At 45.7% G+C, this 14681-nt stretch overlaps 1 protein-coding gene across 8 annotated transcripts in view; it reads left to right on the forward strand.

Annotated features, from left to right (window-relative positions):
- Positions 1-1519: 1519 nt before the first annotated feature.
- INPP5A (inositol polyphosphate-5-phosphatase A) overlaps positions 1520-14681 on the forward strand; it is a 237897-nt gene continuing 224735 nt past the window's right edge. For 6 of the 8 annotated variants that reach the window (XR_014512061.1, XR_014512062.1, XM_083443546.1 and 3 more), the window contains exon 1: positions 1520-6316. Coding sequence is in view for 4 of the 8 variants with exons in the window: in XM_083443546.1 (XP_083299672.1) it covers positions 6242-6316 (75 nt within the window). In the remaining 4 variants the exon portion in view is untranslated. Of the gene's footprint in view, positions 6317-7199; positions 7474-14681 lie in introns of those variants that run through there. The other 2 variants (XM_083443549.1, XM_083443550.1) reach the window with 1 other exon arrangement.

Here is a 14681-nt window from a genome sequence, read left to right on the forward strand (position 1 = left end):
GGGATGCATCCATCTCTCCACCATCTGAATAGTGTGCAGTTAGTTACAGAGCGATCCTACAGATGTTGCGCTCGGAAGGAAGTCCAATATGCCTTTGTAACTGGGTTTCGTGCTTTGGCCTTAAGCGTGTGAAAAGTAAGAATTAGTATGTTATAGCTGCTCTTGGGAACATCCTGTGGGCAAAGTCTTGCAAGTGCAGCCACAGTGATAGTTCAGTACCAGTGCCTGGAGGACAGGGCTTGCGACTGCTGTGTGTGTGTGTGTGTGGTTCCCTTTTATTAGTCACTAAGCTAAGCGACTTATACAGCATTTTTTATAAGAAAATAAAAAGAAGGGAAAATGAAGAGGAAATCAAGGCAGAATAAGGCAGTGTAATATCCCTTGATCTTTGAAATTGCTTCATTGATTTATCAAAGTACATAACATGTCTGTTTAATCAGCTGCTGAGCTGAAATCATATGAACTTATTCTTAAGACCCATTGAATGCAATACAATAACCAGTCTTCACCAACCTGCTGCCCTCCAGATGTAATGCAATACAACTCCCACCAGTCACATTGGGCATGGCCCACGCTTTACAGCAAGCCAGACCACCTGTCCATCTAGCTCAGCATTGCTCAGATTGGCAGTGGTTCTCCCCTAAGTGATAGTCCAGTGCAGCTAGAGGGCACCAGGTTGAAGAAACATACAATAAACCATCACACAAGATCAGAGATTTATTGAAGAATGGGAAAAATTCTCAGAATATATGCATAATTTAAGTGAAAAACAAATAACGCTTGTAACGTTTAGCGAAGCTTTGTAAAAAAGAAAGTTAAAATTATGGACTGAAAGCAGATTTAATTTAAGAAGTAGATAAGAACTAAGAAATGTGTGGAAAATTGAGAAGGGAAGGAGTACCAGCCAAGTTGAGGGAAGTCAAAAAATGAGAGAATGGTTTTATAAATTGTTTGAATTGTATTAATTTGTCTTATTTGTAAACTGAACAAAAATTATATATTTTTTTAAAAAACAATAAACCATCACACAGGAGCAGTGAGGTTACAGGAAACCAGGCACAGGGCCTTCTCGGTAGTGGCTCCCTCCGTGTGGAAAGCCCTCCCAGCAGATGTCAAGGAAATAAACAACTATCTGACTTTTAGACATCTGAAGGCAGCCCTGCATAGAAAAGTTTTTAATGTTTGATGTTTTACTGTGCTTGGTGGTTTAGTTGGTGGCAGCCCTGTCAGATGGGTGGCAAGCAAGCAAATAAATAAATAAATAAATGCTACAACATTGGGGGGGGGGAGAGAGAGAGAGAGAGAGACTGACTGCAACTTGTTAGTCAACTCTGTAAAAATAATTCTGATAAAAGCGTTAAATCATCAACTTGACAAAAAGAGAAATAACAATAAAGTCAAATATGATGGTGCTGGGACAGCATAATATGTAGAGGAGTGTTTACTTTATCAGACCTCCAAATGGCATAGGAAATCCCCCCCCCAAAAAAAAAAACACCACACACATAAGAGAGTTGCTGTTTCTCAAAAATTTCCTTTGCTTGAATTGAAGATCCACTGCACGACAACATTGTTATAACATTAACAACTCAGCCCTTTGCTTTTAAAATATGCAACAGCCCACCTCCATGGTTTGCTTACGTGTGAAGCTAGCGATCAGTGCCATGGCTTGTTTCATATTTCTGACTGAAAATATTCTGAAAAGGAATAAAAGATCTAAGAGCCTCTGGAACCCAACAGCACCAAGAACCTTGCACCAGATCTCTCTCTCTGTCTCTCCCACTCTTTCTGTAATTTTTAATATATGAAAAGGATTTATATATAAAGAATTCAAACTAATTCCGGACCTACGTGCCCATGACTCAAATTATTGATTACAAGGCAAGGAATACTGCAGGACACAGAGTTCTGTGTGGAGATGATGAAAGGAATTCCTTTAGAATGGGGGTCTTTTTTCCTTTCCTTTCTTAAGGGCTCACACACTGTCTCTTTGATGGACTGAGTAGTATTGAGATGCTGTGAGGGTATCTAATCGGAGTGGTTTATGCGAAAGATTCCAAGTTCAATCGCTGGCATCTTCAGGAAAACTCCTTCCTGAAACCTTGAAGAGCAGCTGCCAGTCCGTGTAGGGCAGCCTAACAAGGGGAACCCACTAAGGGCAGCCCCAGGACCAAGGTGAGTTAGGCAGATGTGTGAGTTTGGCAGCACGGTGAGAAGGCCTAGGGTACAGGCCTTGGCTTCACCTCTCCTTCCATTAACCCCTCTCCACCATACTCTCAATTTAAAAAAAAAAACCTTAAAAGTGCAAACACAGTTATGCCAGGAGTGGCACTGGGATATTCTTCTGTTTTGCATGAGCATCTCTGCTTGTTGGACAGAGGTCATGGGTGTGTCCAAGGAGCAAGAAGCTCCTGGCTTTCTGAGAACACATTTGTTCCCTTGAGGTCAAGGTGCCAGACCTGAGAAAGCTAAGAGAGGCAGAGAGGGTGGTGGATGAGGCCTTCAGAGATGTTATAGCTGTGTCCCACCCCCATGACATTTCCCCTACTGTCAGGGAAGAAATTAGGGTTTCTTGGAAGGAGAATGTTACTCTGAGGAAGGAAGAAACATTCCCTTACAAGGGACTGATTCCTTGAGGAATGAACAGCTACCCCCTCATTCCAAGGATACTCCGCTGGGGCAAGGGAGCGATCCTGGTAATGTGTGATTTTATCATGAAGGACACATGTACTTGGGTGTCTGATGAACATAAAGACCACAGGGCAGATTGCCTGCCTGGTAGAAAGGTTGTTGCCTAGATGGCCTGGTATGTAATGCTAGGGAGAAGTCAGTGGTTGTGGTGCATGTTGGCATCAATGGCATCAGGAAATGTAGGCATGAGTTCTTTGAAGCCCAATTTAGGTTGGTAGTAGAATCCTGAAGACAGGACCTCCAAGGTAGCTTTCTCGGAAATGCTACCACTTCTACACCCAAGGCCAGCCAGGTGGTGTCGGGAGGTGGTGTTTGCATTTGTTACAGTGGGGTAGGAGATATGAAAATAATACCAATATATTTCACATCTGGCAACCAATGTGCCCTTTGCTTTCAGATAGTACATGGGTAGACGAGTCTAAAAAGTCTGGGACCCAAATTTTAACAGCCCTCTAGTGGCTATGGTGGCTTATTTACCAGAAGTAATGTATTTAGTGTGAACTCTAGACGTGTATACTGACTACTAGGATTATAAATGTGAAAGGACAGCTAAACCTCTCTGGGCAACTATTTAAGAGCCCTGGGTTCTACTCTTGACTCGTTTTTCCAAGCACTCATGCTGATGTCAATGGAATGTAGACTTGTGCTTGATTCAATGGCTGAATAGGGCACAACTGCCAAATATATAATGGAAGATGGAAAACTATCAGCCTGTATAAATTGGGTTTAAACGCCTCTCTGTGGTCAGCAGATCAAGACTCCTATGTGTTTCTTTAGTCTTTTAATAGGTAGTTTTAATTGTTTCATTCTGTACCCAATTCCAAAAAGTTACAGCAAAACAGAGCCAAATTTACCTTGAATTTGTGCACAAGGCATGATGTTCTACAGTCTATAAAAATGTCAGGTTCCAGATGAATCACAGGGTAACATAGTCATGTATTCAGTATGAATGTCTGCAAAGGAGTGCCAAAAGTAGGTGGCCTTATAGGTGCTTTCTGTGATCAGGTTCTGCCTCCTATTGTTCATATAGATCCCTAAACACACATAAAGTATGAGCAGTGCTTGAGTTGCCTTGTTGACTGCTTTAGGCTCCAAAAAAGAACCAGCAGGATTTGTTTCTGACTAGGGCCCTGCAGTGAGACATGCAGTGCAATCCTATGCACATCTACTCAGAAGTGAGCTCCATTGAACTTAATGGGACTATTTCTGAGATGAGTAAAGGACTGCAACCTTACTTATCAGTGGTGTAGCAGAGCAGGAACATGGGAGTACAGGAACTCTGAGAGCAGGAGCAATTACTTCATCTGCCACGGCAGGTGATACTTCATCTGCCAGAGGTGATAATGAGGCTTTCAAGTTTTACTGTGACAGTAAAACAGATTAGAACAGGAAAAATCAAGCTGAGTATGTGTGGTGGGCAGAAGAATAGTTCGTTAGTTCTTTCCATTCCTTTGATGGGGTTCCTACTTGTTTGCAAGATCGGTTGCATTTCAAACTAAAACAATCACCATGAATTCAGTGGAACTTTCTCCTAGTCAGTGATGCCTGGTACTGTAATCATGGGACATGGCTGATCAGAAATGCAAGCACCCAAAAGCACTGTGATACCACCCTTTGCTGGACCTCTATTCGATGGCTGCCAGCTGATCCTTGTATATCAGGGGATTGTGTTATTGTGAGGGTGGGAGGGTGCATATATATGGAGATATTGTGTACAGCTGTGGGGGCTCTCTCAGGATGAGCTCTTGCACTTCAGAATCTGCTACGGCTAGTTAAGTCCATCAAAGGCAGTTGCATAGAACTGGGCTGCAAATATTTTAGGACAGGGCTGGTAGAGCATTGTCTCTATGTCTCTCGTGTCTATATGCCTTTTCTTGATAGTCAGGAAGCCCTTCTTTTTCCATAGGTACATGAAACAAAAGGAATTGTAGCTCAGTGGTAGAGCACCTGCTTCACATGCAGAACATACAGGGTTCAATGCCCAGGAGTTTTAGGTAGGGCTGGCAAGAGAGACCAGTGCCTGGGATCTGAAGAGTGGATTCCAGTCCGACTATAATGACCAGTGATTTGACTCAGTCTCAAGCAGTTTCCCCTGCTTCTATATATCGAAAGTGTATTATACGACCCTTAATTAATTCCCTGAATATTCAGAACATCACTGCAATGATGTCATCTGTTTATGCAGAGGCAACAGGAAACCAGATGTCCTATCCTGGAGATCTCTTTTTTAACTGAGTGCAATACTAACGTCGAAACAGCACGGTTTCCCCCCTCGACTTTTAGTATAGGACGCAGAAGCCCAGGTTAATATTATGTAGATTCACACGGAGAGGAAAAAATGCGCTGAAACGCTAGTTAGTAGAACGGCTGGCAGATAAGTTTCACCTGGCATTCAAAAGCACACGAGCGTATGGAAAGGTTCAGCAATCGTGCGGCGTGCTCCTGCGTTAAACACATCCGACCCGGCGTTGCAGACGCCAGTTCCACAGCCGCGCGAGTTGCGTAATTCGCTGCCTCTTCCGAAGGCGCGAAGCTGAAGAAACCCTCCGCCGATTACACACAGAGACACAAACACACGCACCCCCACTTCAGTGCAGCAAAAGCAACCGCAGGCCAACCTCTCCCTCCCCTCGCAACCCCCTGCACTCGAAGCACGTTACTGTCGCCCGTCGCCCTCCCCAACGTCGAAGAACCAGCAGCAGCAGCAGCCTGTGGCTGGGGACTGCTCGGTCAAGTCGCTCTAGCGGAGCGCCGTTGCCCTTTTAAGACGAGCCGTGTCGGGCCCGTGACGTCAGAGGAGTGCAGAGATCTAGTCGTCGCGGCCGCTGCTCCTCTTTCTGTTATTGCAGGCAAAGGCTGGGAAGAGGAGGAGGACGAGGAAGAGGAGGGGTGGCTTCTCCGGCTGCATCGAGCGGTTTCTCTGCCTGGGCTGCTGCCCCCCTGGAAGCGAGGGCGCCGCCGCCGGGCACTGCCCCCTTGCCTGCCTTCCTTCCTCCCTCCCTCCCTCCGCCGAAGAGTTTCCTTTGTATTTCTGGAGGGCTTTGCCATGCACAAGGATCCGGCAGCAGCAGCAGCAACGGCCAGCGGCAGGAGGAACTTTCCCAGCCGGAGCCGAATGGCTGCGAAGGGGGCGATTTAAGAGCGAAGTCCGCTTTCCCCTCCTGCCCGACGAGGCGGCGGCTGCAGCAGCAGCAGCGAGGAGGGAGGCAGGCAGGCAGCCAGCGCGGGCGGGGTGGGGGATCACCCGGCCCCCCTGAGACGGGGCGCTCAGCCCGGATGCCGGCGCCCCTGCTGCCCCCGGCGGGAGAAGTGCGAGGGTCTCCTCCCTCCGCTGGGGCGCCGCCCGCCGGCGCGTAAAGCTCCTCTGTAGAAGCCCATCCGAGGCGAGCACTTGGGCGAACTTCCCTCGGACTCTCCCTCTCCCGCCGTCGGAGTGCACGGCCCGCTGGCCTTCGTGATTATTTCCGTGCAATTCGGAGGTGGGGTGCTGCTTCGTCGTCTATTTAAATATACACGCGCGCGCACAGAGAAACTATTTTGGGCCAGGATCATGGCGATGAAAGGGACTGCCGCCAACACCGGGATCTTGCTCGTGACGGCCAACGTGGGATCCTTGTTCGACGATGTGAGTAGCGGGGCTGGCCAGGCGACCGGGTCGGGGGGTGGGGGGCTCCTCGCAAGCGCCGCGCGCGCAGGTGGGGCCCGGTCACCTGCTGCAGATGGAGGCTCCGGGCGCGTTCGTGCGCCCTGGCTGCTTTGGGCAATGGTGGGTCTGTGTCCCTCTTTCTTCCTGCTGGGGCATCGCTGGCGGAGTGGCTGCTGGCGACCATGACCGCGCCAGCCTGCCTACTTCCTTGGTGGCTCGGAAGCGGGGTGGGGGGTGGGGAAGGGGAGGAGGTCGGGGTTGAGCCCGCGTGGATTTTCTCCAGGTCCTAGCGCCCTTCCAGTGTCGGCTTCCCAGCGAGGAGAAAGCCCCACGGGCGGTTGGAGGGCAGCCCTGCCAAGCCGGAGCCCGTGCCTGCGCGGTGCCACTTCTGGGGATTGACGCCTTGCGCGTCAGACTGGGGATTCCCTTTGGGCCGCCCCGCTCAGGAAGCGGAGAAGGACGGAGGCGAGTCGCGCCGCCTCCCCCAGAGCGCACCTAGCCTGGCTGACCCGGCGCGGCCGCTCCGCCCCGCCCGGCCCCTTAGGCGCTCTTCAGGAAGCCGCGCTTGGGGAGGCGCTTGGGGACGGCGAGAGGGCCGGGCCCGCAGCCCTCGACAAAGTTTTCCCTCTCTGTTCCCTAGCTGAGGGCAGCCGCCCGCCGCTTCGGGAGGGGGTGTGGATTGGCGGAGGGGGGATGGGGGGGGTCGCAGGACCTTCCCTCCCACGCACTTAAACACCCGGCGTTACCCTTTTAATTGGTGCATCCTTTCTGCAGCCGCGTTGCCCATAGGTACTTGTGCAGCGTCTTGGTTTCAACAGCTTCTTCTTGTGGTTTCCCTGCAAAACTTGCCTAGAGGCGGTTCACACACTTGTTTTGCATTACACGTGAGCAGGGCCGGTGGTCCTCAGCTATGTGATCTGGCGGAAGAATCAGATGTGTGGAACTAGGCACGGAGGAAAGCCCTGAAGTAATGATCACCGTAGAAGTATAGTATCGGAAGGGAGCACCTTGTCCAACTCTCCTGCAATGCGGGGCTCTTTTGCCCAGCGTGGGACTTGAACCCACGACCCTAAGATCAAGAGTCTCATGCTCTACCAGCTGAGCCGCTCTGAAATAACATTGTGTGCCAAAGTGAGGTGAGGAGACACAAATTGATATCTGTGGAGGGAGATCTGTGATGGCCCCCCTGCACATAGTAATCAATTTGGGTTGTGCTAATCACCCAGTGTGAACAAGTGTGATATAAATGAAGTTGTGGGAACTGCCTTTTCTTTGGGAGCTGCGTCTTGCTCTCTTGACAGACTGGGCCAGGTTTTGAAACCTTGGAGCATTTGGGGAATGGGAGAAGGTATGACCACAACAGTGTAAATGTGTGCACTATCTACAACCAGATTTGCACTCTCGATTGTAGGAAAATAAGTGCTTTTGTGCTGCTAAGTTTTTCTGGGAATGAAAAAAGTTAAGCTATGTCTTTGTTTTAGTTGAAAGAAGGTTGTGCTTTTTTTTAAGTTGGTTGGAATTTTTTTTTTAAAAAAAGGTCACTTTCCCCAGATATATCTTTCAAATACAAATTCCCAGTGCCAAAAATAAAAGGTGGGGAAGGGAGAGCAGGGAAGCAGGGAGATGGCTTCATAAAAAGGTTTGTGCGCCAATGAGAGAAGTGGCTGCTAATTGCAAACTTCAGTATACAAAGGAATATGTACTAATGTTTGTTTTTCTTCCCTGTTCTATCTTTGTTTTGTTTTTGCAAGGAACAGCAGGTGCAAAAATAATGTTAATTGTGATGGGGTGTGTGTGTGTGTATCAATTCCTCCAGTGTGCTAGCCCTATTTATAATCATTTTTCCACTGTACCCAGGAAATAAATAAATAAATAAATCTTGTATTTCTGTTGGTCAAAAACATCTCCTCCGTATCTGGGCATTCTGAGTTGTTATCTTGATATAATTTGAAGTAACTTACAAACCAAGAATGATTGGGGTTTCTAGATTTTGTAAATTGCTTCCTGATGAGGCTTTGGGGTAAAATAAATTCAGGTGTAAAGTCTTTTTTTTTTAATTAAAAAATAATCTAATTATTAAGTTGTATCCTGGTCTTGGATGTGAACCCGGGGCACATGTTGTAGTAAGCTTGCTTAATATCTTGTTCCAGATATTTGGGTAAAGGATGGCAGTTTTGGTTTTTAATGCCATTTCTCCAGATTAGTTTAAGGTGTTGCATTACTTCAGTGTAAATGGAATGGTTTCATTGAATTTAGGTGGCTGTTCACGTTTTAGGGATCTTGGTTGCCTCCTTTATTACACTGACCTACTGCAGCACTTACAATACTTGGGGATTAGAGGTTCTCCATAGGAGCTTTGTGTGTTTTCTAGGCCTAAGACTGTAGTCGAATCACACGATGCTTGGTAATAACACATGCACTACTCACTTAGGACAGGTCCACACCATACACTTAAAGCACATGACCTCTCCCAAAAAAGTACAGAATCCTGGGAGCTGTACTTTTCCTACTCTGAGAGGTACAATTTGTAGAACCATTAAAAATTAGTTCCTGGGATGTGGGGTGGAGAGCCATGTGCTTTTAATGTGGGGGGTCAGATGCGATTTAAATATATGGTTTGGTGTGGATCTACCAGTACAGTAATCTTTTCTCAAACTGTTATGCAGCTTAGTGCCCTTTCAGTCAGGTGCTCCAAATGCTTTGAAGCCTGAGAACTGGAAGGAAAATGAGCTTCCATTGGTTTCATTCATTCTCCCATGAAAGAACAAACGATTCCTGCAGAACATCACACTAAGTGATCTTAGAAACATAAAGGAAAAAGGCCTGTTTCCAAGTAGTAGACTTCCCAGATGCCCCTGGGAAGTCTCCATGTGGGACATGAATACCACAGATCTCCCCCATCATGTGTCTGATATTCAGTGATATATTGCTTCTCAGTCATGGCTAATGGGATTGTTAGTGATTATTTCAGTTGAGTCTGGATAATTTGATGTCTTTCAAGGGCTCTAAGGCAGTAGCCCTCAGCAGATCCTGTGGCGGTGAATGCCCTAAGTCAGGGGTAGGCAACCTAAGGCCTGTGGGCCGGATACGACCCAATCACCTTCTCAATCCGGCCCACGGACAGTCTGGGAATCAGCGTGTTTTTTGCATGAGTAGAATGTGTCCTTTTATTTAAAACGCATCTCTGGGTTATTTATGGGGCCTGCCTGGTGTTTTCACATGAGTAGAATGTGTGCTTTTATTTAAAATGCATTTCTGGGTTATTTGTGGGGCATAGGAATTCGTTCATATTTTTTTTCAAAATATAGTCCGGCCCCCCACATGGTCTGAGGGACGGTGGACTGGCCCACAGCTGAAAAAGGTTGCTGACCCCTGCCCTAAGTTAACTATGCATTGTGTAAAAACAGTGCTTCCTTTAGTTTGTTTTGAAATATACTGCAACTCAGCTGTATACAATGTGGTATTTATTTATAAAATTCTCAAGATACTTTCTCACATGTTGATGTGAAAATGCTGGATTAAGCTTTGTTAGGCCAAAATGTATTTACCTAAAAGTTACTAAGATTTAGTTTAAATAAAGTAGGCAGCAATGTTTGATTTCCTTAGGCTGCATTCACATGGCAATGGCGTTTCCATTTTAATGGCGTTCCTCTAACTGTTAATTTCCATGTTGCCTTTCAGCTGTCACGCAGTAGAAAAGCCAGTTCTGGAACTATAGTGGAATATAGTGTATTACTTCAGCGTTATTTGCAAACAGATTTTTTTAATGAAAGCAACTAGCACAGAGAAAACTTATAGTGCTAAACTTAGACTATATTCCACTATAGTCCCCCCTCCCCCCCAAAAAAATTCTGGTGCCAAATCCAGAGTAGAAAAGGATTATGGATCAGCACAGCATTTGAAGTGGGGTAGTAATCCATCCCAATTACTTTTATCAGATGTAAATGAATCTGGCAAACTATTGAAGTGAAACCAGTCCATTTTCTCTCCCCACCCTACAATTTAGCACTGAATGAGCAGCTTTTCTAGCAATAGGTCTTCACATCTGGGCCCAAATTCAACGCAGGACTTGCCAGGTGTCAATCCTTACAGAAATGCTTCTGAAATTAGAGTCAAGATTAATTTATATTCTTCCGAGAAAGAAGAAGAATTCTAAATGAGGAGAATGAAACAGTCCAGACAACTGAGGGAAATACGACTGGTCTGAGGAGCTTTTAGCTTCTTTAGTGGGGCCTGTAGATTGACTAGAAAGTTTTCATTGTCCAAGAACGTGCTGTTCCCATCGTTATCTAGAAGCCTGGTAACTCCTGGCTTGCTGAACCCAGTCTGAATGCCTCTAGGTATACAATCCCTGCTTACTGTTCTTAAGAGCTGCTCCTTGGTGTGTCTCCAGTAATTTATAATGCCACACAGAGACCGAGAACCAAGTTCCACTTTTCCTTGGATGTGTAATTTGCTAGCTGTGTTAGAATTAGAGAAAACATGCTGGGATCTCTTCTGCAGCATCCTTGCTGCATGGCCCATCTGGAGTTGGTTCCTGTGGGTTGGAGGTGGGTGGCTGAAGGGTGGCTGACACTTTTCAACCCAAAGCCAACATTGACCTGTAGCCCACCTCTCATGTGTCACTTAAGTAATGAGTGTTTGGAGATGTACAATTTCATTCAGAAGTAAGTCTTGGTGGTCAATGGGGCAAACTCCTCAGAAAGTGTATACTGTATTGTATAGGATTGAAGCTATGTTCTAAAATGGGTATTTTGTGCATACCTGAGTAAACATGTATTCATTTGCCAGGCTCCCCAGACAGCCTGTTAGATTATGTCTGGTCTTTATTGAGCGTTCATTCTGATTTGTTGGGTAGGGAGTGCACACAACGATTCTGATTTGCTCACAGGGTGTTTATAAGTCTTTATGTTGGTCATTTGTCAATCCCTTGCTTCTCGGTGCATTTCCTCATCACTTTCCTAACTGAAAAAGGTCTGCAGGGTGGTGTTTTTAAAAAAAAAAATGGATTTGTTTTGCTGGCGCAACAGAGTTTCTTAATCCACTTCAACTGTGTAAACCTAAATTTTCTGGTGCACGTGTGAATCCCTCCCACAAAATACTGTCAGCCCAGAGGCACCCTTTGCTGCACATGCCTGTTCAGTGATGCTCATATGTACCTAAAACAGGACATTGCCTCTGCATGTGTAGAATAAGTTCAGCCTAAAGCAGCTGCATGAAGTTCAGCGTTGGGTAGGGATATAAAGTAGTCTGAACATTTCTGGATTTCCCCCCGCTTCTTCCCTAGAGCTTGTTGCTGTTGGAATCAAGGCTTGGAAATTGAGCGGTCAAAAATCTGGAATTGTGACAATAATTAAGAAACATTTTGAAGTGAAATGTGACTGGTTTCGAGGTCTTAAGCTCTGAGGTTTGACATTTATGAACTAGCAGATGACTACTTTGCTTGTTTCCTATTACTTGGAGCGGGAAAAAGAATCTATTGTGTATTTGACCCCGAGATTATGATAAGTGGTTGCACTTACAAATGAGGAACCACTATTGGTGGATGTGAACAATTCATTACATTTAAGAGATCTGACTGAAAATGCATTTTCCTCCTCTTCCTGATTTTGTTTACAATATGATTTTGATTAGCCATAATAATCATTTGAGTATGGTTTTGTTATCTAATCTGTTTCGTATTAGAATATTGCTGAACTGAGGGTGTACTTGTTTGCCTTGCTTTTTTGTTTATTCCCATGGTTGATGCAAACAAGCACCAAAATGGTGACACACAGGATGGTTTCTGTGCCCATTTACATACATCCTGAGCTGTAAAACTGCCAACTGTTTTCTCTTGTCCTAACTAAACTAAGCGCTGTCAGATGATGATGGCTCTCGGTTTGTAGGACTGGGGAAAGATGCTAGCCGGTCATTTGCATCTACCTGTTTTGCTTGATGCACTCTCAAAGGTGTGTTTTAGCTCATTGGGGATCTTGATTGAACTGTAAATGGCTTGAGACATGAGAGAGGATTCTGCATCTTCTGACTCCAGTATGTTGTTCAAATGATACCAAATGCCGGTGGCTGCTGTTTCCGCTCCTTGAGAGGTGTATTTTTCCTCCCTGTGCATCTCTCTGAAGGGAAAGAATGATTGCACAGCTTCCCCACAGACTAAATGAATTTCACCCTTGGTTAACGGCTGTCTCTAATTTACAGCTATATAGCAGCATACATTTAAAATTTGGCTCTGCAGTAGCTCTGATGGCTTGGTCAAAGTGTGTTTGGTATTCGCCGACTGGTCTTGCCTTGAAAAGAGTCGGCCTTAGAAAAGAACAAGAGAGAGCCTGGGGCACCTCAAAGGCTAACACATTTTAGTATTTTATAAGTTTTTGGTAGGTTAGGGTAGGCTGTAGTCTACAAGACCCTAGTCTGTGAAAGCTAACGCTGTAACATTACATTTATTGGTCTCATTCTTACACTCAAGTGCCTCACAGTAAAAATAAACAACAGAGATGTTACAATTAGGTTTTGTTTATTGCTGTTTTTATTTAAAATACTCACCCATCAATATATTTGAAAGGAACAAGTCCTACCCACTCCAAGTAAATGATAAGCCCAGTAAAGGCCACAGATTGCTTTTAAGGTTCCACAACACCTTTCATTTTTGTTACAGGCTTCTTGTCTGGAAATTCTTAAAGAGACTGTGATTGTTGTATGTGTCATTCATCAAACTGAAACTGACTTATCATGCTTCTGTTTGATTAAATTTTATTTCCCACCTTCCACACAGACAAGGTTCTCCGGCAGTCTTCCATCCAGGCACTGATTGGACCTAAACTAGCTTAGCTTCAGTGAAGTTCCTTCAAAGACTCAGACCCTGGGACTAATTCTCCACTGGAAAAGAGGGGGGTGGGGAACAAGCAGAATGGCCGGAGCCAGAGCCTAAGCATGTTCAGCCTGGTAGAGGATAAGCTAACAACTCCATGAGGTGCAAAATGTTGAGAAATTTGCAGGCATCCCTGGAAATGCCAGCACTACCCACCAGCCAGGGTCCATACTGGCAGTGGCACCCACACGCTGTCCACATGCAGAAATAAAGACAATGAACTCATGACAATGGGGTACATCCTCAGCACACATAGTGATATTGCAGCCTCCTCAGTCCACAAACATGTCCAGTAATGATCCCACTGCTGGCACCCCTACAGTCAAGGGTTTAAACCTTTTTGTGCTCCTCACAAGCCCTGTAATAGTGTATGACATCGTGACAGGGTTGGAGAACCGCATAGCATACGGCTCTTTTGACAGAGGTCTGAAATAATACACACAGCCCTCCTTGTGAAGGTTTCATGATCCACCCTGGGAGCAAAAGGTTTAAGATCAGGTTTAGAGGGAAGCTAGTCTGCGGCTTTTAAATCGCTGTGGTATCTCTGGACTCTTAAGAGCTGACTGAGTGCAGTCCCATCTTTCTGTGTTAGCTCTGATCAGTACAGTTTGCAACAGCACCTGTGTAGTTTGCAAAATCTGGATCTTCAGTGTTATGTTGTCTGTGCTTTGAGCAGGTGGGGACCCACTATGAAACTAATGAAGCTTAAGCTTTGGGGCCCTTAATCCTAGGGGGGGCCTCAGAAGCGACTTTAGTCCACCTTGCTTAAAAACGTAGGCCCAATTTGAGCTGCGCAACTCAAATTAATTATTTGTTGTCTATATTTCAACAATCCCAAAGTTTGAGAGTCAGTAACACAGTAAAGGTAGAGTGTCAAAATCTGAGATTTAAAGCAAAATCTGAGATTTAGTAGGGGTGTGTGTGTGTGTGTGTATGGCATTCTGTCATGGAACAACCCCATTGGAGAATTTAACAGTGGTTACCCAGACCTCGTTGCTGGTTGTGAAGGGCCCCCCATAACAGTTCAAGCTTCAGGGCCCCCCAAATGTAGGTCCCCCATTGGCTTTGAGTCACGAGTTTACACATCTCTTCATTCAGAGGCTTCTTTGATTTTGGGGAGTCTGATTTAGTGGTGCAAACTTCCATGCTTGGAGTAGGACTCCATGGGCTGGTCCCAGCTTGGGGCAACATTTTGCCAAACCCTTCAAGGCCCTACTCCCTGGGAGGAAAATACTCTTGCTAAGCAACAGAGGGGAAAGGTCAGGTGACAAAAAGCAACAAAGCAAAAACCAGTGACATAGAGCTTCTATATGACACAAACACATAGCAGGACAGTTCTCTAACCGCTCAGCTGCAGTAGAAGACAGTCTGCCAATGTAGCGGTGCTTTAGCCAAATCCTAAAGCCCCTCAGCTAGCAGAACTCAAATACTGTATAGGATTAGGCCCTTCTTTTTAAAGTTATTTTAAGTTGTTGC

Source organism: Podarcis tiliguerta (assembly GCF_965153285.1).
Source record: "Podarcis tiliguerta genome assembly, chromosome: 5".
NCBI lineage: Eukaryota > Metazoa > Chordata > Lepidosauria > Squamata > Lacertidae > Podarcis > Podarcis tiliguerta.